The sequence below is a fragment of the Scyliorhinus canicula genome, chromosome 2 (genome assembly GCF_902713615.1).
Source record: "Scyliorhinus canicula chromosome 2, sScyCan1.1, whole genome shotgun sequence".
Lineage (NCBI taxonomy): Eukaryota > Metazoa > Chordata > Chondrichthyes > Carcharhiniformes > Scyliorhinidae > Scyliorhinus > Scyliorhinus canicula.
The window spans coordinates 190,390,719-190,416,373 of NC_052147.1; the positions used below are offsets into that span (position 1 = coordinate 190,390,719).

The 25,655-nt window shown below is 42.5% G+C and overlaps 1 protein-coding gene across 4 annotated transcripts in view; it reads right to left on the bottom strand.

Annotated features, from left to right (window-relative positions):
- Positions 1-8,300: 8,300 nt before the first annotated feature.
- The window catches only part of nup35 (nucleoporin 35), a 38,142-nt gene continuing 20,787 nt past the window's right edge, over positions 8,301-25,655 (bottom strand). For all 4 annotated transcript variants that reach the window (XM_038789221.1, XM_038789220.1, XM_038789219.1 and 1 more), the window contains exons 4-9: positions 24,549-24,609; positions 23,336-23,477; positions 13,578-13,647; positions 11,189-11,317; positions 10,245-10,409; positions 8,301-10,150 (exon numbers count right to left, since the gene is read on the bottom strand). In XM_038789221.1, the coding sequence (XP_038645149.1) occupies positions 10,073-10,150; positions 10,245-10,409; positions 11,189-11,317; positions 13,578-13,647; positions 23,336-23,477; positions 24,549-24,609 (645 nt within the window). In that variant the 3' untranslated portion in view covers positions 8,301-10,072. The remainder of the gene's footprint in view (positions 10,151-10,244; positions 10,410-11,188; positions 11,318-13,577; positions 13,648-23,335; positions 23,478-24,548; positions 24,610-25,655) is intronic.

Sequence of the window (25,655 nt, forward strand, 5' to 3'; positions counted from 1 at the left end):
TAGCCAAGTACCTGACGCCTCCTGTAATTCCTGCCTCTTCCTACTCTAACGGATGGCTACCTTTACTGTCCGAGGGGCGAGACGATGTCGAGTCCAATTGTTCGGTGCTTGACTGCTCAACATGCTGTGTGCTGCCAAAGTCCCAGGTTCAATCCCGGCTCTGTCCGTGTGGAGTTTGCACATTCTCCCTGTGTTTGCATTGGTTTCGCCCCCACAACCCAAAGATGTGCAGGGTAGGTGGATTGACCACACTAAATTTCCCCTTAATTGGAAAAAATGAATTGGGTGGTGGACATGATTAGGAGAGACCCAGAAACAAGCTGTAAATCTGAAAAAGCAGATTAAGCCCCTGTTCACACATCAAATCTGGTGTGTCACCGTTACATATCTCCAAGGCATAAAAAAAGTATTCAATGTTAGAGATTTTGGACATTATGGTACTGATATTCATGACACATTTAGTTTACTCATAATAACTTATTTGTGGGTCAAACCAATTAGACATTATTTTTTTTATGGACATGTTCTGCAAGATCAATTGTAACTGTATAAATGTGATCTTGTGCAGTTAAGTTTTCTTTATTAACAAATTTTTAAATTTACTATTTAAAACTTCAAAGTGTTATTGGAATTTGTGATTCCTGACTTCAGCACTTCTCATTCTAAAATACAAATTGAAAATTGTGATAGCTCGTCAACTTTTCCTTTGGGATTTGGTGAGCATGGCACTTACCCCCTGCTTTATCGAAACTATCCACCTCTCAGCCTTTAACATGCTCTTTAAACTAGCATTTGGTCATCTGTCCCATTATCCCCTTGTGTGGCGCAGTGCCATTTAATTTTAAAATCAGGAATATTTTTGTTAAACATTTACTTCAACTATTATCACAGCATTTACATGGACCCTTGCGTCTTCACCTACCTTGTCCAATATGAAGTTATTAAAACGTGTTATGGCATGGAATTGTCATTTGACAGTCACTGACACCTGGTAAAGAGCTGGTCATTGATTTCAGGAAGCAGAGTGTTATACACACCCGTCTGCATCAATGGTGCCAAGGTGGAGATGGTTGATAAGTTTCAAATTCTTAGGTGTGCACATCACCAACAATCTGTCCTGGTCCACCCATGCCGACGCTACGACCAAGAAAGCACAACAGCGCCTATGTGTCCTCAGGAAACTAAGGAAATTCAGCATGTCCACATTGACGCCAACCAACTTTTACAGATGTACCATAGAAAGCATCCTCTCTGGCTGCATCACAGCCTGGTATGGCAACTGCTCAGCCCAAAACTGTAACAAACTACAGAGTCGTGAACACCGCCCAGTCCATCACACCAATCTGCCTCCCATCCACTGACTCCATCTACATCTCCCGGGAAAGTGGGCAGCATAATCAGACCCCTCCCACCCCGCTTACTCACTCTTCCAACTTCTTCCATCGGGGAGAAGATACAAAAGTCTGAGAACATGCACAGATTTTAAAAGATTAAAAAACAGCTGCTTCCCTGTTGTTACGACTCCTATACGACCCTCTTATGGACTGATCTGATCTCTTCACACATCTTTTCTACTTAGTACTACACTCCTATATGCTTCACTAAATACGCCTATGTATTTACATTGTGTATTTAATGTTTGCCCCATGTATTTAGGGCTGCACAGTAGCACACGTGATTAGCACTGTGGTTTCAGAGCGCCAGGGTCCCAGGTTCGATTCCCGCTTGGGTCACTATCTGTGCGGAGTCTGTACGTTCTCCCCGTGTCTGCGTGAGTTTCCTCCGGGTGCTCCGGTTTCCTCCTACAGTCCAAAGATGTGCTGGTTAGGTGGATTGGATATGCTGCATTGTCCCTGGGTAGGGTTACAAGGATAGGGTCAGGGATTGTCCCTAGATTAGGGTGGTCTTTCAGAGGATCGGTGCAGACTCGATCTGCACTGGAGGAATTCTATAATCACTCTATGCTGATCAAATAAATTACCTCAAAACACCACCTGGTGGCCAAAACCTTGCAACTACATGCAGGCTTGATCAGGTATTTTTAATGGAGATGGGGAGGGGGAAATTCAATGCACTCAATGGGAAAACCCCAATCCAGCATACCTAGAGGTAATTACAAAATATTGACATTGAAGTGTTCAACGGAAACGGGACATACTGGTTGTATCACAAGTAGGCTTACATTAACACTGCAATGAAGTTACTGTGAAAATCCCCGAGTCGCCACACTTCGTCGCTTGTTTGGGTGCACGGAGGGAGAATTCAGAATGTCCAATTCACCTAACAAGCACGTCTGTCAGAACTCTGGGAGGAAACCGGAGCACCTGGAGGAAACCCACAGACACGGGGAGAACATGCAGACTCCGCACAGTGACCCAAGCCAGGAATCGTGGACAAGTTGTAATGGCACCTTGGGGCGTGGGGGGGGGGGGGGGGGGGGGGGGGGGAGGTCTCACAAGCCATTGCAGACCGCCAGGTGGTTGGGACAGGGCAGGGTGGTACTGTGGCACTCCCACTGGCACCTGGGCACCACCAGCCTGGCACTGCCAGGATGTCCAGGTGCCCGTGACAAGAGCTGGGCGCAGGTGCTTTACCCTTATAACAGATGTGGGGGGGGGGGGGGTGGGGGAGGATTGAGGACCCTGGAAGAGATACATTGGGTGAAGTGAGGGGGCCTGGAGGCCACGGTGGGTTCACTGAGCGGGAATCAGAAAGGACAGTGCTACGGACTAATTTTCTCAAAGATCCAGCACATGCATAATAGTTCAATTGCCTCCTATGATTTCATGTACATCCTGATAGGTTGTTAGGGCTGGTTTAGCTCACTGAGCTAAATCGCTGGCTTTTAAAGCAGACCAAGCAGGCCAGCAGCACGGTTCGATTCCCGTACCAGCCTCCCCGGACAGGCGCCGGAATGTGGCGACTAGGGGCTTTTCACAGTAACTTCATTGAAGCCTACTCGTGACAATAAGCGATTTTCATTTCATTTCATTTTCAAAAGTCTCAGAAATCATATTAAGATTACAATTTCAGCATTTTGTTCACACGCACGTGAAAAATAAGCTAATGTTTAGACCTTAAATGACTGTAATATGCAGTTTATATTTTACACTTTTCTTTCTGCAGCTTGGCATAAATCTTTCCATTTGACACCATCTGTATGCATTTGTCAGGTAGAGAAACTCATTTAACTCTGCTTTCAGTTCTCAGGTGCTGGCATGACATTTTCCGCAGGTGTCAACCAGTCACCATATGGTTCTCAGATCTCAGTGCAGTATTAGCAACTGGCTAATTTTTTAAGCGCCATACATTTTAATGCAAATACCAAAAGTTTTTAAAAAGCATTAAAATTTAAAACTTTTGCCATACAATGAAAATGTGATATCAGTGCTACACTGGGGTAGCTGCTAACAGTGAATATAAAATGCTTCAGATTCAAGGCTCTTAGTTTGATCACAGGTTGCAGTCCGTGGACTATTTTGCAAATATTCATTCACTTTGGAGTATCTTGAACACAATTACAGGTGAACTGATTTAAATTCCTAAATGAAATGAATTAAACACCAATTCTTGGTGTATGAACTGCAATCCTGTCCCATTGACTCCTTTGTGCAGCAGCATCATATGGAAGGAAATTACTTTGGCAGGGAGAGGGAAAAGGTTATGAAATAGTCCGTTTCAATTCATTTTACTGTCAGTCCACTGACATGCAGCACACCACTGTGTTATGAAAATCTCAAACACTCTAAATCAGTGTTTTTCTAACTTTTTTTCTGGGGACCCATTTTTACAAACCGGCCAACCTTCGCGACCCACGTCTGTCGACCCTCGCGACCCACGTCAGTCGACCTTCGAGAGCCACGTCAGTCGACCTTCGCGACCCACGTCAGTCGACCTTCGCGACCCACCATTTTCTCTTACCTTTAATGCGGAAGGTGAGCCTGCTTGGTCCTCACGATTTCACTCCAATGAGGTTCACAGGAGAGTGTGGATTTCTACCTCAGTTCGTAAACTCCTCCCCTGTTGACTGATCATTACAGTAACACTTCAAGCAGATGAAGTCCACCGTCATTGGGATTGACTGGTCACTGTTTCTATTCAATGCTTTAATGTAGTCTAAAAGGTCAGCAAAAAAACTTATATCCACTCTTCAGTACACAGAGGGTGACGATATGATGATTTCCCATGGCTTTCATTATATCCCTTACCAAATGTTCAGTCTGTCCATGATTCAACCATGAGGAATATGTACTCTCTCCAGGTCATTACAGTAATGTTTAGGGATGCAAAACAGATTGATCACAGCCTTGTTCACCATCGGTGATCACTACACAGTCAGCCACCCCGATCACACTTTGTCACTGGGTTTAGGTCCCAACCCTCCCGGGCCGCATGCGCACTGATGAGCGGACACACGTGTGCAGTGCGGCCGCATTTTTTCAGCTGGTCGCAGCTGGCATTGTTAAAAGCCGGCTGCTGCGCGTGAATTCCTGCGATCGGGAACGCCACAATGGCTGGCTCTGCAACCCTCCCGCCACCCATCCGCGGGTCACAACCCCCACTTTGAAAATACTTGCTCTAAATGACTTAACTCAGGCCGTGCAGCAGAATGCAATGATAAGGGTTTGGCTGCAGTCAGGTCCTCGTGTACAATATTTTGCTCATCTTTCCTTACATAACACTTTGTCCCCTTCTTCCACCCCCCAAATAGCTAGGGATAATCCTCACCTCCTTACCTCATATGCTGAACTCAACAAAATATAAATCAAGACTTTATTCACCTCTGAAAAAACACTTTATTTTCTATATATGTTGGTGACTTTGCACTCACATTCTTTAAGCAGCTTTTGGCATCCAATGTCGTATCAACCATACCAAGAGTGGTAAATTATAATAAGGTCAACGACCTGTGTGGCTTAATCCGCATTCCAGAAGGTCCTTTTCAGACTAACCAGCTATGGCCTTACACTGCAGCCAGTGGCTTCTCATTCCAAAAGTACCACCCTGCCCTCCCCTCCCAAAAGCTAGCAAGGAAGCCATCAAATAAAATGTTAATGAGATAAGCGGAATACAAGCAGAATTTGAAAATTATTAACTGCATCCCCAAGAGTGTAGCAGGTGTATAAATGTTAGCCTCAGGTTGGGAGTTATGTGGATTGATTAGAGTTGGCATTGGAACACAAATCAGTATTTCTGGAATCTGCATTTACTGACCTTAACTTCTCACTAACTTTGGTTATACACCAATCGATTTCTTTCTACACATTGTGAATGAACTGTAAGTGGGCTTTAATGCGAGATGCTTCAGCAGGATTGGACAGGCTATGAGTGGGCACATGTATGGCAGATGCAGTATAATGTGGGTAAATGTGAGATTACCCACTTCGGTAGTAAAAATAGGAAAACAGATTATTTGAATGGGTGTAAATGGAGACAGGTGGATACTCGGCAGGACCTTGTTGTACTCGTGCATCAGTCGCTGAAAGCACACAGGTACAGCAGGCAAAGAAAGGAAATGGTATGTTGGCCTTCATAGCGAGAGGATTTGCGTATAGGAATAGAGATGTTTTACTGCAATTGTAGAAGGCATTGGTGAGGCCACACCTGGAGTATAGTGTGCAGTTTTGGTGTCCTTAGCTGAGGAAGGATGTTCTTGCTATGGAGGGAGTGCAGTGAAAGTTTACCAGGCTAATTCCTGGGACGATGGGACTGGCATGAATCGGGTTAGGATTATATTCATTAGAGTTTAAAAGAGCGAGGGGAGATCTCATAGAAGCTTAAAAAATTCTAACAGGATTGGGCAGGGTAGATTCAGAAAAAATGTTCCCGATGGTGGGATAGAGGTCATAAGTTTGAGGATAACGGGTAAACCTTTTAGGACCGAGGTGAGGAGAAATTTCAGAGTGGTGAATCTGTGAAATTCCCCACCACAGCTCTGACAAGGTATAATCACCTCTGAAGTTTAAACTCACCACTATTCTTAGAATTCCCCTATACCAAAATAAAAGGTTGATATTCTAAATGGTGAACAGGGATTCTCACTCCCTGACTCCAATGCAGGCTTCTGTGGGTGCTATTCAGGTCAAACTATCTTTTCAAGTTATCCCCCGGTATAACCCATACCTTCACCGAAGAATTTTACCTACTTACCCCTTAATAGCATTGATGTCCTGGGTCCTGCGTTATTAAGGAAGTGAAGTAAGCTAATAACCACTTTTTCAGGTTAAGTTATTTTTATTATTATATTTTTTCTTTTAAAAGCTGCAAACACTTTCTTTACAGAAAGGAAAAAAGATCTTGCTTCTGGCTGCTGGTTGCTTCAGGCCCACCTTGGCAATCGATCTTCTTAAAATCTGGTCTTCTTGAGTTGTATTCGCTGGTGAACTCGGTTGCTGTGTCCTGTTCTTCCCATGCACCGAGCTGTGAGAGCTGGCTCTGCTCTACCCTTTCTTCCGGTGGTTTATATTCTCTTTCGAAGAGTTATTAAGTTTTAACGACTTTATTGTAAATGGGCTTGTTTCACTTTGATAGTTTAAAAGTATCTTTGATGTAAACATCTTACTACAACTAATTATTCATTTTGGGCATATCGTCTCCTCTCAGATCTGATTTAAAAATGCTTTGGTTTCAATAGTTTAACTTTTATTTCTGGGATTTCGAATCGTTTAATTTTCCAATTGTCCCCAGCTCATAACTTTGCCTTTGATTTTGACTTAAATGATGTTTCTCATAGACAGGTCGTCTCCAATTTCTTTTAATTGACTTGATGTTCGTAGAATTTTACACTTTAAAATTGACACCAAATTCGACTGGGCATCTTCCATCCTTTCCAGCTGTTTACTAAGAGAGTTTATTTCAATTAAGGTGTGAAACTTTGCTTTTAGCTGTATGCTAAAATTTAACTTGGTTATGACTTGAAAGACTTGTCTGTTTTAAACATTCGTCACTTAATGCAATTGAAACTCTCATCCATGCTTTTTCAGATGCTTCCTGAGATAGTTACATTCCATGAAGGTGTGAGCCATTGTTTTAGCTTACCACATGAAACCTGTGTTTGCTAACCCTGCTTGTGATCAAGAATCTGCATTTTATAACCCTGCTCTTTGCAGCTGCTATTAACCTTTTGTGGGATCTTTCCCTGTACCCTCTCAAACCAGATATTGCCAGACTTCCATGTTTCAAATGACACATTTTTCTGTATTATCAAGAACACCTCTGACCAGCTCTCTCAGAAGCATCATGCAGGAACCAATCACTGACTGTTGTCAGCCAGAAGACTGATCTGGCCAACCCATAGGTTGCCAGCCAGCCAATCAAACCCACTTCCACCAAACCTGGTTCTTATTATTCCCTTGGCACCAGCGAGTCTGTTTTCTCTTTTCCAGAAAACAAATCATGGAACACACTGTCCTGACTAGCAGGTTACCTCAGCACAAGTCTACTACTTAAATACACATTCAGGTTCTGAGTTCACGAACCAAAAATAATAAAATAAAACAAAACAAAAAGATATCAAAAAGGACGGACTCACCAACAACAAATGTGAGGAGCTCTCGGACTTTTGTGTCACCAAGATCAAGATCACCAGTCCAGCTGGGCATACTTGACTATTTCAACACATTCCTGAGGTAACTCAAAACTCTGCTACCCCTGTCTTAACTCGCAATAAGTCCCATTCAAGTCCCTGTATTAGAGGAACTACAGTGACATCCAATCAAGCAACCTCGTAATTTTAAAAGTGTCATCCTTGGTTTCAAATCCCTCCATAACCTCACCCCTTGAAATTTATAATCTCGCATCGCCCTCAGTCCTCCAGCAGTACTGCAAGTTCCTCTTGTCCGATCTACTCTAACTCTGAGCATCCCAGTTTAAATGACCACCGGTGGCCACATCTTCAGTTGCCCAAGCTCTGGAACATCCTTGTTGCCTTTTTATCTCACTTTCCTCGTTTAACATACTCCTTAAAACCTGCATATTTAACTTAGTTTTTGGTCATCTGACTGAATATCTCCTTGTGTCACTCAGTGTCATATTTTACTTTATACAGCTCCCAGGAAGCTTTAGGATGTTTTACTATGCTAACGGTGCTTTACAAATTGTTGTGTTTCTACTCAACTCACAAATGAACAGATTCTAGCAGAATTCACGATAAAGGCTACATTCGTGAAGCCTCCGACACTTAATCCACCTTTCAAGGGTCACTGAAGTCAATTGTTCCACCTATACTGCCCAGCAAGGATCTGCTAACCACATAACAGGAGTGAGGCTGGAAGCATAATGAGTAAAGAAACATACAGAACTGCAATAATTCACAATTTATATCAAATTTATAAAACATTTGGAAACTGAATCATAAATATATGCAAAACTGAATTTTAAAGCTTAGGTTACAATATAGTTATGCAAATGCATTTCCCTCTGCCCAGCCCTGTGAAACGTAGGGTAGAACAATTTTCCACAAATTACTTGCAGAAAAAAGTAGTTTTTCTAACCCCATCCAAATATACACACCACCACCCCCAAGAGTTACAATACAGAAAGATATCCCAGTGAATAATTTAAGTATTCAAATATATAAATGATACACTAGAGCATTTAGAAACCAACTTAGCAATGGTTTACCAGTGCGCCCACTACCATGCATACCATAATTTGAATAACTGGAAATTTGCACCCAAATATTTAATCTTAAGAAAAGATTCAAACACAGCTTCTTTCCCGCTGTTACCAGACTCCTGAATGACTCTCTTATGGATTGACCTGATTAATACTACATTCCTGTATGCTTCACCCGATGCGGGTGTCTATGTATTTACATTGTGAACCTTGTGTTGCCCTACTATGTACTTTCATTTTATTTTATTTTCATGTACTAAATGATCTGTTTGAGCTGCTCGCAGAAAAATACTTTTCACTGAACCTCGGTACACGTGACAATGAACAAAACAGAACCGATCTTATGCACTCAGAAGCATTTACTTCTTTGCATTTCCACATGGTCCGTCTTTCATTCGCTCCAATAGATTTGACATCATATAAATTTGCGGAGGGGGAATCTTAGCATTGACTGACACCTTGAAATAAAATTGCTGGCCAGACTATAACTAATGGAACATGACCACTTGACGCATTCACCTTTATTTTCAAATGTGGTAACGTTTCCATGATACCATTTTTTATATGCAAAAGTGTTTTCTTAATTTGTGACTGCTACTGGACGTTTTCTTAAACAGATTTTTAGAATAGAAAGAACAGAGGATTCTATAAATGCACACAATTCTGTAAAATCCACAAAAGTTAGAATTCCATACACAAACTTCATTATCAATCTGCAAATCCTGATACACAATATCATAATAGTTGCTTTTAGAAAAATATCAATTCTTAAAAACTTGTTTTACAAAAGAATGGACACCAAAAATTACTAATAACACTTGGTAATACGCAATTATAGGGTTCAACGTTTAAAATTTGCAACTTTTTAGCGTTAAAAGAAAATCAGATTAACCTCCAGTAATTTTATCAGTTTGAAGCAAAACCGTCAGTTCATATAGGAAAAATAAATTTGAGGAAAGCATATCATTTATACTACACATGGTCGTGGGCTTTCCCAAGGTGTACAAAGATAATTTATTTTTCCTTGATAACGTAGATTAAAATACAATTGAAGATGTCAGGGACATAAAGAGCATGATCAGAAAAGTATACCGCCCCACACTAGAACATTTTCATGAAATGCATGCACCAAAAAATTAAAAAGGCAACGATTTGATATTTTAACATCGGTTACCAACTTCATGTGGCAACTCACCCTTGTAATGACGCTTCCTGTAAACTTATGCATGAAGTCAAATTTTAAAGTGCAAACTATTTACAAGTTACCTGATCTTGATAAATGCACAACCTTGTCTCAATAATAGTGGTTATACAACTAACCAACTGTATTAGTAGAGTTTTTGTGTTGATAATTACTAGAACAGTCTGCGCAATTGCATATTAGGTGTTTATCTGCAATTGGGAGTATTCAAAAACAAAATCCATACTCCAAAATCCAATTTCCTTAACAGGAGCACTACCAACCAAACATGTACTCCATGGCTTTGGAAACAAGACTCTCATCTTTTCTAGGTGTCTGTCTGTCTGAAACCACCTAAAAATGAAAAAAAGGAAGGTATTATTAGGTTTAGCTCAAACTACACGTCAAATTAAATACCACCACCAACTTCCAGTTTTTCCACATTTACCTGATAGTCACTGCTAGAAGCTTTGTACGCTGCAGCCAGAGGCCTCATTGTAGTTGTTCTTGGTGTGCTTGGCGACTGCATAGGTGTCCCCAGAGTGTTGATTGGAGGAGGAGTGAAGACGGAAAAGAGTGTTCCATAACCTCTATCAGCTGTCTCCATAACACTCTGCATAACAAAAAAAGCCAAGGACTCGTCACCTTCTTCTATCCTCATTTCTGTTTATCTTCAAAACTGAACCATTAAAATGTAGGCATTATCTCCCCTCACCTACTACCAGGTTACCATAAGGTGATTAAGGATTTTTACTCCTTTCCTGCCAGCAAAGGGCTGGGATTAGCACATTGAAATATTTTTCTGTCAAAAGTAAAACATTTTTCTGTCCACAAATCTCTAAACAGCAATCAAGAATGTCATGAGATAGTTTTTTGATTTTTCCTTGTTTCCCCCTTCATTGCCTGAACATTTTCACCTTTTACTTACATGGCGTATAATAGTGATGGCTAGAAAACTAGGAAAACCCCAACCCAAGCAATACGATGCATGCTGAACTACTCCCTTTAATTCCTTTAAGAAAACAAATTCCAAGTAATCAGCAGCCTGTTATAGACAAATGCTTAAGTCAAGAATATAATTTGTGTTCTCAGTTCCATTTTAATTGACGAGGTATTTCATTATCCAACGATGACACTTGCATATATTTAGGGCCTGCAACATTATAAATCCACCCAAGACACTTCAGAGGAGAACTATCAAGTAAAACTTGACATCAAGCCAGAGATATTTGGATAGGCAATCAAAGGACTGACCAAAGTATACATTGTGTACCAGCAGCGTTTTCCACAAGGTCTCTTCACCTTGGGTTTCATCAATAAACTGTCTGAAAACAAGAGACTCGAGTATAAATTTTCAGAGTTGAAACAAGACCACCAATTTCAGCAACCCACCTTATCGATGCATGGCTTCACTCCAACCATGATAGCGTCTCCAAAAATCTTTCCATCTTTACTTAAAGCTTTCTTAGCCTGTAGTTTAGACTGATACTGAATATGCATCCAGTTCCCATTGTTTGACATCTGTGTAATATTCCAACAAAGAAAAAGTCAGGTTTTGGTATATATTTTTTTTAAATGGAACAAGATAGGGTTATAAAGGAGGAGTTTTCTCACAGCTTAACTGTAGATTATGTCAGACAGGCAACAATGTCATAAATAAATTAGAAGCCTACTCAGCAAAACTAAAAGATTTATGAACCAAAACATGCGAAAGTAACACCATGTCAAGCTGTATATTGAACAGGATAGCTCATTTGTTTTGTGCCATTCTATACACAAGGCTAAGGGAAATCTAATGGGGAACATTTATCATAAATTGGGATCCAGTTTCAGAAAAATCTTACATTTTCAATACCTGAAGCAGCTGGGCTTTATTGTTGTGTTAAAGTATATAGACTGAATAATGATTTTGTCGAGACTGAATCTAATGTAATCAAATGCTGAAGTTCTCTTGTATCTATCATGGAATCAAAACTGTATCATCTTTAATTTCCGGATCACAGCACTATAATCGTTTAATTGAATGGGGGCAGTCTACTGGGTGAACAAGGATATTTGGAGAGTGGGAGGCAACCCATATGAACAGAAAAGACTCTTGGTGGTCTGTACAGTGCAACTTAGCAATGACTAAAGCACTGATCCAGAAATGATTCAATTGAGTGGGAGTGCATTGGTTGAATGCTTTACTTTTGGAAGGGAGTGAACGAGGATTGGAAGGCAGAGAAGGGTGAAGGGGACTTTATAATAACATGCAAGACATCTGAAGCAGCAGTGGAATGGAAGCATAAATGTAGTGGATTTGTTATTGCCAATCATTTTTTAAAAATGTAGAATTTGGCAATCTCACAAAGGATATTAAAAATGGCCTTTTCCCCACAAGTACGGGACATAAAATTACTCAGCAACAAAGATTAATATTTCACATTTTAGGGTTTTACTTAACTAATTTCTAATGATTACAATATTAAATTATAAATATTGACTTCCGTCAATGAGAGAATCAGCATCATTGTGCAGAGAAACAGCATTTAACCTAAAAATTCAAAGAAATTACATTTTCTGCTGAGACCAGCGGCTCTTTGGTTTCCTGTCCTCATCGTCAGAGGAAAGAAAAGACATTGTTTGCCAATGTCGGGCATTGAGCAACACATTCAGCGTTCACAGCAAAGCTCTTTAAAGTGACTCTGGAAAATGCACAAACATTCGCTGCATTTTTCGAAGGGTAAAATCTCTATAGCCTGGGTCATGTGAATGAAAACAGTGTTGCAGTCCATTGCAATTAAGCTCACGTTATGTTCAGTTCATTGAATAAGGGCACCCAATTTATCAACTGAATCCACAAGGAATGTTTTCCAAACATGAATCCAGTTTCTAAACAGAAATGATCAATAATGCCAAGCATCCACACGTCAAATTGCTTACACTTGTGCATCCGTATGTAGGATGAGAAGGGCTGATTACATTGGGTCTCCGGGCTTGTTCCGGGCTTGTGGGGGGGGGGGGGGGGGGGGGGGGGGGCACACAAGAGGCTAACATGAGCTTTCCATCATCAGGGGAGATAGGAAGTTTGGCTGCCACCTACATCAGTTCACAAAGTAACAGTTTTATATAGTGCTTTAGAACACAGATTTCCATATTTATATAAGTTGGTCTACAATATGCAAACTACAATCATTATATACTGAATCTCACAATGCTCGTTTATTGTGGTTTTGCTTTTGCTGGCAGCAGGGATCGGATTGGTTAAATTTCAGGTGTTAAAATGGGGTCGCATTGGAAAATAGTTTGGGAAGCAATGCACACCAATTGAACTATTTCAGCGTGGTTATTTTAAAGTCATTTTCAGTGATTTAAAATCAGGTCACTCACAGGCGGTGGACAAGACTTGATAAAACTGAATTTCAGCTGCATTAATAAAATCACCACGTTGCCACTTAAATAGATCAAGGAAGTTTTTTTTTAAATGCAAGGCAAGTAAAACAATTCTCCATTATGCTGGTTCATGGGAGATATATCTGTGATTACACAAATATGTTCGGCAGAAACTTGAACCACACAACTTCAATTTAGAATGTCAGTGCAATTGCACTCCGTTTGCTGCCTGCACCCAAGCTGGAATGTCTATCCCGTTTCAGAATCAAGAGCTCCTAGAGTCCATGGAAAAGTTCATTCAGATGATATTTGCCCATAATATTTAAGCAATAAATAGGAAAAATACACGATTCCAAACAGCAATAGAATCACAGCAACTGGAAAGCTTAATCGATTTGGAAAACCTTACCACATGTTTTAAAATGTTTCCATATTGTGCAAACTGCAGGAGGATGTACGAAGCAGATGCTGATGGAAACCTGCAATGAGATTTTTCTTAGCTTAATTAATCTTATCCCCAATGTCAGTGAATAACACTTCCAACTGGAAGTTAAAACCACAAGTTCAGGCACTAATAAGGAGTAAGTTCTTGTAGGAGCAGGGAACAACTTCTAGCCACTAGTATGCATCTTTTTAAAAATAAATACCTGAGGTTTTCTTCTTTCAGTCATATGTATACTGCACACAGGCAGGTGGTCTGCTTCCAATACCACATCAAGCCAGATGTTCAGTCTCCACCCAACACTTGGCAATGTAGCAAAGATTAGAAGCTAGTTAGTGAATGTAAAGATTATACAACCTACTACTGTCATAGCACCACACATGCTATGCCAATCTTTAGCTGGGTTCTAGTTAGCACTTAAGTGACAATTCTGAAAGGACCAGATATTTCTTAGTTACCAATCTGCTATTTAAAAGTCCAGAATATCAGATTTTCTAATTCAACATTGCAGAGTTAGAACACTGCTGAAATTACAAGCCTCAAATTTAAATGGATGAATCCTTGGTGAAAAGTAAGGGTCAGCGTGATTCTCTCACAAAATAATTAGGAGACAGGTTAACCATTTATAGAAAGATTCACTGAAAATGTAGTTAAAAAGCTGCAACTTAAGGCACAGTTGAAAGTATAATTCAGTTGCAGTAACTTAGATAAGATCACGAACAAATCTTTCTCTTCTTCCACTCATTGTCTAAAGTGCTCTTCAGACAAGGTGGTTAAGCTAGTTAGTCAATTCTGCGAACTGATTATAAATTGATATCTAATCGTGCAATTCACCCACATGTATAGAGTTGGCTCACCGCCAGTGGTCCACCAGTAAACCAGGAAACTGAAAATGCCGACTGCAATTGGATCCAGCAGTGACGTAGGAATTCAACTGTAATAATTTACCGGTTCAAAATATTCCCAGCATAGGGCGGCATGTGGCGCAGTGGGACTGCGGCGCTGAGGCCCGGGTTCGAATCCCAGCCCTGGGTCACTGTCCGTGTGGTGTTTGCACATTCTCCCCACGCCTGCGTGGGTTTCACCCCCACAACCCCCAAAGCTGGGTGGATTGACACGTTAAATTGCCCCTTAATTGGAAAAAAAAATAATTGGGTACTCTAAATTTATAAAAACAAATATTCCCAGCAGCGAAGTCAGGAGACTATCAAACAAAGATTTATTTTTGGCCTGGAAAAAATTACGTTCGCAGTAAGAGGATCACCATCGGGGTTCGCCCGGAGGTGGCAACCATTCATCGATTTCTTCGCGGAGAATTATCGTTGGGGGGATTAGAATAGCGTAGAGTATGGGGGGGGGGGGGGGGGGAATAGGCGGGTCTATTTGCAAGAGAGAAGTTGCTATTTGCACTATGTTTTTTTTAATTGATATTTGCACACTACTGTATATCATTGCTGTTTACAATACCAAAATACCTCAATAAAATGGTTTGTTAAAAAAAAATTATTTTATGAATTCAATGTGGCATGAAGTGACAAAATAAAAAGACATAAACAGCTCAGCAGCAAAACTGAAGTCCATGGGAGAAAAGAGGCAATAACACTGACGCACAAACAAGTTAAAAGATAGAGTTGTTCTGAATGGATGTTTTTCAATAATTCCCATAGAATAGAATCCCTAAGTGGAGGAAGCGGCCATTCAGCACATCGGGTCTGCAACAACCCTGTAAAAGGGAACTCAACCTAAACCCACACCCATGCCCTGCCCCCCCCCCCCCCCCTATCCCCGCGCATTGATCATGGCCAATCCACCTAACCTGCACACCTTTGGACTGTGGGAGGAAACCAGAGCACCCGGAGGAAACCCACGCAAACACTGGATGAAAGGGCAGACTCTACACAGACAGTCACCCTACGTCAGAATCGAACCCTTAGTTTGATGGGCAAATTACGTCCCTTCGCGACTGTACTAGTCTTAAACAGAAATAGGTTTCAGTTTTAAATGTCACTGCAGACAATGTAATCTTAAAAAACATACTAGAGTAAGCTGAAAAAGAAAGACAGTTCTACACAAATTGACATTCCTTATGAATTAGATTAATTGCTGCCAAAGTAATTGCAATTCAATTCACCCAATATGTTGTGAAACCATGCTTTATATCAAAAAATTATTTTTGAATTTACCAGTTGGAAACCCCTAAAGGTTTTTTTTTAAAAGTAAAGCTACATGCCAGTGATGTGAAAGATGGTTAGAACATAGAACATAGAACATAGAACAGTACAGCACAGAACAGGCCATTCAGCCCTCGAAGTTGTGCCGAGCCATGATCACCCTACGCAAACCCACATATCCACCCTATACCCGTAACCCAACAAACCCCCCCCTTAACCTTACATTTTTAGGACACTACGGGCAATTTATCATGGCCAATCCACCTAACCCGCACATCTTTTGGACTGTGGGAGGAAACCGGAGCACCCGGAGGAAACCCACGCACACACGGGGAGGACGTGCAGACTCCACACAGACAGTGACCCAGCCGGGAATCGAACCTGGGACCCTGGAGCTGTGAAGCATTTATGCTAACCACCATGCTACCGTGCTGCCCAAAATATTTTGTTTACATTACAAAACCATTGAAACAAAACCACTGAAAGGGAGATAACCGATTGCAAAGCCACGCCAGGGAGAAACGACGTGAAGTTGTATGAACAGCAGGCCCTTTCCTGTCCTATTAACAAAGCATACAGACAATCACCTGGGTCCTCAATGGAATGGATTAAAATCATTAGACAATCACATGGACAATGAGACTCTAGCTCAGTTGGGAATTCCTAGCCATGATCTAATTTCAGGATTACTCCCTGTGCCATGTGCCAGTGAGGCTAGAAATAGGAGAATAGTGCAGCTAAACCTGTGGCTAAACTGGTGGTGCAGGAGGGAGGGTTTCAGATTTTGGACCATTGAGATCTCTTCCAGGGCAGGTGGGACAAGAAGGACTGTTACATCTAAAGTGGAGGGGCACTGATAGTTATGTACAGGCCCCCTAGCAGTAGTCAGGAGGTGGGGCAGAAAATAAATCAGGAGATAGAAAAGGCATGTAAAAAATGCAAGACTACAATAATCATTGGGGACTTCAATATGCAGGTGGACTGGGAAAATCAGGTTGGTAGTAGATCCCAAGAAAAGGAATTTGTGGAATGTGTAAGAGTTGGTTTTTTGGAGCAGCTTGTGACAGAGCCTACTAGGGAACAGGCAATTCTGGATTAGTGGTGTGTAATAAGGCAGACTTGATTAGGGATCGTTAGGTGAAGGAACCCTTAGGGAGCAGTGACCACAATATGATAGAATTTACCCTGCAGTTTGAGAGGGAGAAGCTGCAATCAGATGTAACGGTATTACAATTAAATAAGGGTAACTACAAAGACATGAGGGAGGAGCTGGCCAGAGTTGATTGTAAAAGGAGAGGAGCAGGGAAGACAGTGGAATAGCAATGGCAGGAGTTTTTGGGGGTTATTCAGGAGGCACAACAGAAATTCTTCCCAAGGAAGAAGAAACATGCTAAGGGGAGGAAAAGGCATCCATGGCTGACAAGGGATGTCAAGGACAGCATAAAAGCTAAAGAAAAAGCATACAAAGTGGCGAGAATTAGTGGGAAGCCAGAGGATTGGGAAGCCTTTAAAAGCGAGCAGAGGACAACTAAAAAAGCAATAAGGGTGGGGAGAAGATGAAGTAGGAGTGCAAGCTAGCTAGTAATATAAAAGGAAGATAGGAAACAAAGAAAGGGCAGACGAACTGAATAGTTACTTTGTATCAGTCTTCATAGTGGAATAGTAAGAAGTCTTACAACACCAGGTTAAAGTCCAACAGGTTTGTTTCAAACACGAGCTTTCGGAGCACGGCTCCTTCTTCAGGTGAATGGAAAGGCTTGTTCCAGAAATGTTTATATAGACACAGTCAGAGATGCCCGGAATGCGAGCACCTGCAGGCAATCAAATCATCAAAGATGCAGAGAGAGAGGTAACTCCAGGTTAAAGAGGTGTGAATTGTCCCAAGCCAGTTCAGTCGGTAGGCCTCTGCAAGTCCTACCGACAGACCTACCGACCGGCAGAGGCCTACCGACTGAACTGGCTTGGGACAATTCACACCTCTTTAACCTGGAATTACCTCTCTCTCTGCATCTTTGATGATTGATTGCACTGCAGGTGCTCGCATTCCGGGGCATCTCTGACTGTTGTCTATATAAACATTTCTGGAACAAGCCCTTTCCATTCACCTGAAGAAGGAGCCGTGCTCCGAAAGCTCGTGTTTGAAACAAACCTGTTGGACTTTAACCTGGTGTTGTAAGACTTCTTACTGTGCTCACCCCAGTCCAACGCCGGCATCTCCACTTCATAGTGGAAGGCACCAGTGGGATGTCAGAGCTCCAGGAGCAGAGGAGAGTGCAGTGACCATTACTAAGGAGAAGGTTCTTGGGAAACTGAAAGTGGATAAATCACCTGGAAAAGATGGACTACACCCCAGGGATCTAAAGGAGATAGCTGAGGAGATTGGTGATGATCTTTCAGGAATCACTGGAGGCAGGAAGGGCCCCGGAGGACTGGAAAGTGGCGAATGTAACATCACTGTTCAAGAAGGGAGGGAGGCAGAATATGGGAAATTATAGGCCAGTTAGCCTGACTTCGGTCATTGGTAAGATTTTAAAGTCCATTATTAAAGATGAGATCGCGGAGTACTTGGAAGTGCATGATAAACTAAGACTGATTCAGCACGGCTTCGTCAAGGGGAGGTCACGTCTGACAAACCTGTTAGAGCTCTTTGAGGTAACAAGGAAGTTAGACAAAGGAGAACCAGTGGACGTGATTTATTTAGATTTCTAGAAAGCCTTTGACAAGGTGCTGCATAAGAGACTATTAAATAAGTTAAGAGCCCATGGTGTTAAGGGTAAGATACTGGCATGGATAGAGGATTGGCTGACTAGCAGAAGGCAGAGAGTGGGAAAAGGGGGTCTTTTTCAGGATGGCAGCGGTGACTAGCAGTGTACCTCAGGGGTCGCTGCTGGGACCACAACTTTTCACAATCTACATTAATGATCTGGAGCAAGGAGCCGAAGGCACTGTTGCCAAGTGTGCAGATGATACAAAGATCTGCAGATAGTATTGAGGAAGCAGGCAGGCTGCAGAAGGACTTGGACAGGCTAGGAGAGTTGGCAAAGAAGTGGCAGGTGGAGTACAATGTGGAAAAGTGTGAAGTTATGTACTTTGGAATGAGAAATGGAGACATAGACTATTTTCTAAATGGGAAGATGCTTAGGAAATCAGAAGCACAAAGGGACTTAGGAGTCCTTGTTCACGATGTTAACCTTAAGAGAATTAAGGTTAACATGCAGGTTCAGTCGGCAGTTAGGAAAGGCTATACAAGGCTCTGGTCAGACCCTATTTGAAGTATTGTGAGCAGTTCTGGGCCCCGTATCTAAGAAAGGATGTGCTGGCCTTGGTAAGGATCCAGAGGAGGTTCACAAGAATGATCCCTGGAATGAAGAGCTTGTCATAGACATTGTAAGAAGTCTTACAACACCAGGTTAAAGTCCAACAGGTTTGTTTCAAACACGAGCTTTCGGAGCGCTGCTCCTTCCTCAAGTGAATGAAGAGGTATATTCCAGAAACATTCATATAGACAAAGTCAGAGATGCCAGACAATGCTTAGCATTTGCGGGTAATCAATTCATTACAGATCCAGAGATAAGGGTAACCTCAGGTTAAAGAGGTGTGAATTGTCTCAAGCCACGACAGTTGGTAGGATTTTGCAAGTCCAGGCCAGATGGTGGGGGATGAATGTAATGCGACATGAATCCAAGATCCCGGTTGAGGCCGCACTCATGCGTGCAGAACTTAGCTATAAGTTTTTGCTCAGCAATCTGCGTTGTCGCGTGTCCTGAAGACCGCCTTAGAGAACGTTTACCCGGAGATCAGAGGCTGAATGCCCTTGACTGCTGAAGTGTTCCCCGACTGGAAGGGAAAGTTCCTGCCTGGTGATTGTCACACGATGCCCGTTCATTCGTTGTTGCAGTGTCTGCATGGTCTCGCCAATGTACCACGCTTCGGGACATCCTTTCCTGCAGTGTATATGAGGTAGACTACATTGGTCGAGTCGCACGAGTATGTGCCGCATACCTGGTGGGTGGTGTTTCCACGTGTAATGGTGGTATCCATGTCAATGATCTGGCATGTCTTGCAGAGATTGCTCTGGCAGGGTTGTGTGGTGTCGTGGACGCTGTTCTGAAGGCTGGATAATTTGCTGCAAACAATGGTTTGTTTGACGTTGCGCGGTTGTTTGAAGGCAAGTAGTGGGGGTGTGGGGATGACTTTGGCAAGATGTTCATCTTCATTGATGATGTGTTGAAGGCTGCGAAGAAGATGTCGTAGTTTCTCCGCCCCAGGAAAGTGCTGGACGAGGCTTCCGGTTGCGGCTATGCGGAGCTAAGCCGCACGTTCGGCAGCTCCCGCTATTTAGGGACTTTTGGGCCGTTTCGAGGGCCCCAAACGGAGCTGTTTCTACGCATCCCGGTGGGGGAAGGTGCCTGGAAGAACTTGCCCCACACTTTATGGTGCTCACCTGGAGTGGGAAGAAGAAAAAGGCTGCAGTAACTCCCCCAAAAAAACGGGGGAAGAAAAACAAAATGGCGGCCGGCACTCCTGCTATTTAGGGACTTTTGGGCCGTTTTGAGGGCCCCAAACGGCGCTGTTTCTACACATCCTGGTGGGGGAAGGTGCCTGGAAGAACTTGCCCCACATTATCTGGTGAAAAAGGCTGCAGAAACGCCCCCAAAAAAACGGGTGAAGAAAAACAAAATGGCGGCCGGCACAACACCCGAGGACTGGTGGAAGTGGGCGCAGGAGCAACAGGCCTCGCTCCTACGTTGTTTTGTTGAGCTGAAGGCTGAGCTGCTGGACTCCATGAATGCAACTACGACCAAGCTGCTTGGGACCCAGGCGGCACAGGAGGAGTCTATTCGGGAGTTGCAGCGGCAGGCCGTTGAAAGAGAGGAGGAGGCCGTGGTCCTCGTTGGGAAAGTGGAGTTGCACGAGGCACTTCATAAAAAGTGGCAGGACCGCTTGGAGGAGCTGGACGTTCGCACGAGGCGAAAGAATCTGAGGATCCTGGGCCTGGCGGAGGGGCTGGAGGGGTCGGATCTCCCGGCGTATGTGACCACGTTGTTGAGCTCGTTGATGGGAGCAGGGTCCTTCCATTTGCCCCTGGAGCTCGAGGGAGCGCACAGAGTGATGGCCAGGAGGCCCAAGGCAGATGAGCCCCCGAGGGCGGTGCTGGTGCGGTTCCACCGATTCAGTGACCGGGAATGTGTGCTGCGCTGGGCCAAGAAAGAGAGGAGCGTGGACGACGAAGGGTACTCTGTCAGTTGTGTCCCATGTTTGTCTTGAGGAGGTCGGTGCGGTCTTTTGCTGTGGCGCGTTGGAACTGTCGATCAATGAGTCGAGCGCCATATCCCGTTCGTACGAGAGCATCTTTCAGCATCTGTAGGTGTCTGTTACGCTCCTCCTCGTCTGAGCAGATCCTGTCTATACGGAGGGCTTGTCCATTGGGGATGGCTTCTTTAATGTGTTTCGGGTGAAAGCTGGAGAAGTGGAGCATCGTGAGGTTATCTGTGGGCTTGCCGTAAAGCGAAGTGCTGAGGTGACCGTCCTTGATGGAGATGAGTGTGTCCAAGAATGCAACTGATTTTGGAGAATAGTCCATGGCGAGTCTGATGGTGGGATGGAACTTATTGATCTAATCGTGTAGTCGTTTCAGTAATTCTTCGCTGTGGGTCCAAAGGTGAGGAAGTCTTGTTCAAACTTGTGCATGAAGATGTTGGCATATTGAGGTGCGAATTTGGTCCCCATGGCTGTTCAGTGCGTCTGGATGAAGAATTTGTTGTCGAAGGTGAAGACGTTGTGATCTAGAATGAAGCGGATGAGTTGCAGAATTGCATCTGGAGATTGGCAGTTGTCGGTGTTGAGTACTGAGGCTGTTGCAGCAATGCCGTCGCCATGGGGGATGCTGGTGTAGAGTGCCGAGACATCCATTGTGACGAGGAAAGTTCCACGTCATAGACATTGACATAGAATTTACAGTGCAGAAGGAGGCCATTCGGCCCATTGAGTCTGCACCGGCCCTTGGAAAGAACACTCCACTTAAGCCCAAAGCCTCCGCCCCATACCCGTAGCCCAGCAACCCCACCCAACCCCTTTGGACACGAAGGGCAGTTTAGCATGGCCAGTGCACCTAACCTGCGCGTCTTTGGACTGTGGGAGGAAACCAGAGCACCCGTAGGAAACCCACGCAGACACGTCGTATGAGGAACGGCTGAGGACTCTGGGTCTGTACTTGATGGAGTTTAGAAGCAGGAATATTATTGAAACTTACAGGATACTATGTGGCCTGGATAGAGTGGACGTGGAGAGAATGTTTCCACTTGTCGGAAACACTAGAAGCAGAGGACACAATCTCAGACTAAAGGGACGATCCTTTAAAACGGAGATGAAGAGGAATTTCTTCAGCCAGAGGGTGGTGAACCTGTGGAACTCTTTGCTGCAGAAGGCTGTGGAGGCCAAATCACTGAGTGTCTTTAAAACAGAGATAAATAGGTTCTTGATTAATAAGGGGTCAGGGGTTATGGGGCAAAGGCAGGAGAATGTGGATGAGAAATATATCAGCCATGATTGAATGGCGGAGCAGACTCGATGGACCGAGTGGCCTAATTCTGCTCCTATGTCTTATGACCTTATAATCAAGTTATAACTGGAATAACTAGCCATGACCATGTGTGTGTCATTGGTCAATTGGAGAGTGGGTCATATGACAAATCAGCTACCCTGTTTAAGGAACTTTTTTTTCCTGCAGACCAGAACAAAAAACTGAAACAGTGAAGTGTCCCTCTCTCTCTCTCTAGCCAACTTACAAGCTTTGAACCTTGCTGCTGATTTTGACTATCCAGGTTCCACATTGGTTTTGAAAGGTCTCAACTCCACAGTTGCTATCATCAGAGGAACAGACAAATAATGTGTCTACATCTTTAAACCACCTTGACACTGACTAAGGAGTACCATGACTTCAGCCTGAAGCCAGCTAAACCATATATCTTTTAACTTTACTTTACTTTTTAAATTGTTTAAGCTATCCACCCACATGCGCACACATGCAAGTCACATTTTTTTTTAAAATATATATTTTTCTTAAACAAGGTTAGACAATAAAAAGGATTGTTTCTTCTTTTCAAAAAGCTCAAGAAAATCGGTGTGCCTTACACAGCATGTAAACCGTTAAACACTCACTGAATTGGAAAACATAACCTCAATACCTTTTTCGTAAGAGGACCTGTTATGGATATATATATATATATATATATATATATGTCTATATTCATGTTTTGCCTCAACACATGAGAATTGCAAACTTAATTATTTCCAACGTTTAATATTTCCAGGAAGAAAAATGAAGCAACCCCAGATTCAGAGCTATTTTAAGCCACAGTATGGTAACACCTGGAACGTCTTTGCATCCTTCAGAATTTGTAATGCCCAAATTAATGTAATATGCAGTTTGCACACACACTTGCACACTAAATTACATTCGATCGGGAACTAAAAGGTTGAACAATTTACTTCTAATCTGTATACCCAGACAAGCAGTCTACCGTTCTAGGAAAGATTATAAATCATACAAACCCGAAAACTGTAATCCAAGTATCGTCTAAATGATCATCTGAAGTGAGAGATTCTCCTTGCGTGTAGAAAGGATCCGCCTGTGCAGGAGAAAGTGTGATTTTTCGGTGTTGGCCAATAGTGGTCGGACTAAATACACTCGGACCTAAGGTAGAAAGGAAATGTTTACTATTCAAGTGCAACCTACAGAAGTAATTTTGTGTGCCCGTTCGCAAAATGAATTATTGTTGAACGCAAATTTAAAATTAATGCATTTCTCCTTTATTCAGCAATAAACAAAATTGGGCTTTACTGGAAACAAGTATCACACCTATAATTTGAAAATATAAGGACCACGGTAAATTTTGAAGGATTAGACTTTTAAGTGTGTACAGGAAACCAGTTATCATCAGCATCTGATTTCAATCAGCAAAACTTCTCCATTCAGAAATGGCTTCAATTTACTTGCCTGATGGTTATGATGGGAGATGTTGCAAACTAATATTAGGTTCAGAAATATACCTTTGTAAAATTAGTCATTAGGTTTGTCATTTTATCATTTTACAACCAAAAATCAGCAACAGCACACATAATCTAGAGGACATTTAATGAGCAGATACCATGTCACTAGTAGCAATGATATGAAACATTTGGCTGCAACATCTAATGGCATTAACAGAGATATCCATTTCCAACACCAGATTGTTCAATGCACCCCATTCACACAGCAGCCCTTTAGAAGTCTCCTGGCCCCACTGTTGACTTCATCCCAGGGCAGCTGCTTTGATTACTAACTATTTGAGTCCCTTAAAGAAATGGAGATCCTTGTTTTTCCCCCAAATCTCTTTTCAAATGTCAGCTCTTTGGGAACAGACTCACAGACTTTGGGAACAGACTCACAAAAGATCAACTAGCAGAGAAGCAGTCTCACACTGGATATACATTTTGTAACCAGCAGAAAAAGGCTATCTGTACACAAGGAATATGCCAGCAGCACTTTGAAGGCTGAAACTATTGCAAGGATCTTCTTGGGAGCCAAAGGTATAGAAAAGACAAGTAATTTTTATCTTAATATATCAAGAGTAAAAAATTATCACTGTGAAAATTGTGAACGCTTTGATCATATATTGTTAGTGAAGAAACAAAATTTGATGAAGACCGAAACCTTGTAGGACCATGTTTTAATCAAAAAACTGCAAATGCCTCATTGAAGAACGACACCTGATAGTAAACATACCTGATCCGGGCGTTAATAAGTTATTTCCACAAAGAGGAGTTTGAACTTTTGAAAGATTACCCTGCAATTTAAAAAAGTCTAATGTGAATTATTGGAAAAAACTTATATTTAATTCACAGGCAATCGTGATTCACACGTCTCGCAATTTCATACGTAGAACTACATAGTGACGTGGCGGCTGGGGGGTGGGAGGAGAGAGAAAGACGCAATAAAGAAAGTGGAGTAATTCCTTGCAACATCCAGGTACATCATAGCATTGGAAAACAGCATTGCCAGAAATTTGGAAGCATGGTGCACATCCACCCAGCCACGTTCAACATATGGCATAAAGAGTTTAGGCAAAATGAGGAAGAAACTACTTTTAAAAGAGTAGATATGTGATCTTAAACATCATTACAAACGTGCAGCAAAATAACGTAGTGAATGACAGAATTACTGAAAAGTTGCAGAACTGCTCCAATATCTATCTAATCGTAGCCAGAGAATTACCTGCAATGCCTTTCATTCTCATCCCCTCACCATTACCTGGCAAATTCCACTCTCTGGCCACCGATTCTAACTTGACTTCATTAAAACCTCTGCTGCTCGTGCCTTGGCTCACACCAAATCCCGTTCGTCCACCCACTGCCCCTTTCTCACTAACTTACATTGGATAGTGTACATTAAGCAATACCACTTTAAAATTCTCAGCCTGGTTTTCAAATACCTGCACATTTCTTCAATTTCCTCCAGCCCCACAATCCTCCAAGGTATCAGCACTCATCTAATTTTGGTCTTCGGCATCTTTAGTTTTAATCCTCCCCGACTGGTGACAATACTTTCAGCTGCTTGGATCCCCAAGCCTCTGCACATCTCTACCTTGCTTTCTTCCTTTAAGAGGACCCTTAAACCTTTAAAGCTTTTCTGCGATGTTCCCCTTACAAAATTAAATTGCAGAGTGCAGTCCTATAAATTGTACGCAGCCATATGAACGAGCAAGATCTGTGTGGCATCTTCCAGGCTGCTATGCAGCTGCACCCACTCAGTTTAATGGGAACATTAGTCATCTGCCCTTAAGTGGCTGTCAAATTTCATTTTGCAGGGCTCCTATGAAGCATCCTGCTCTAA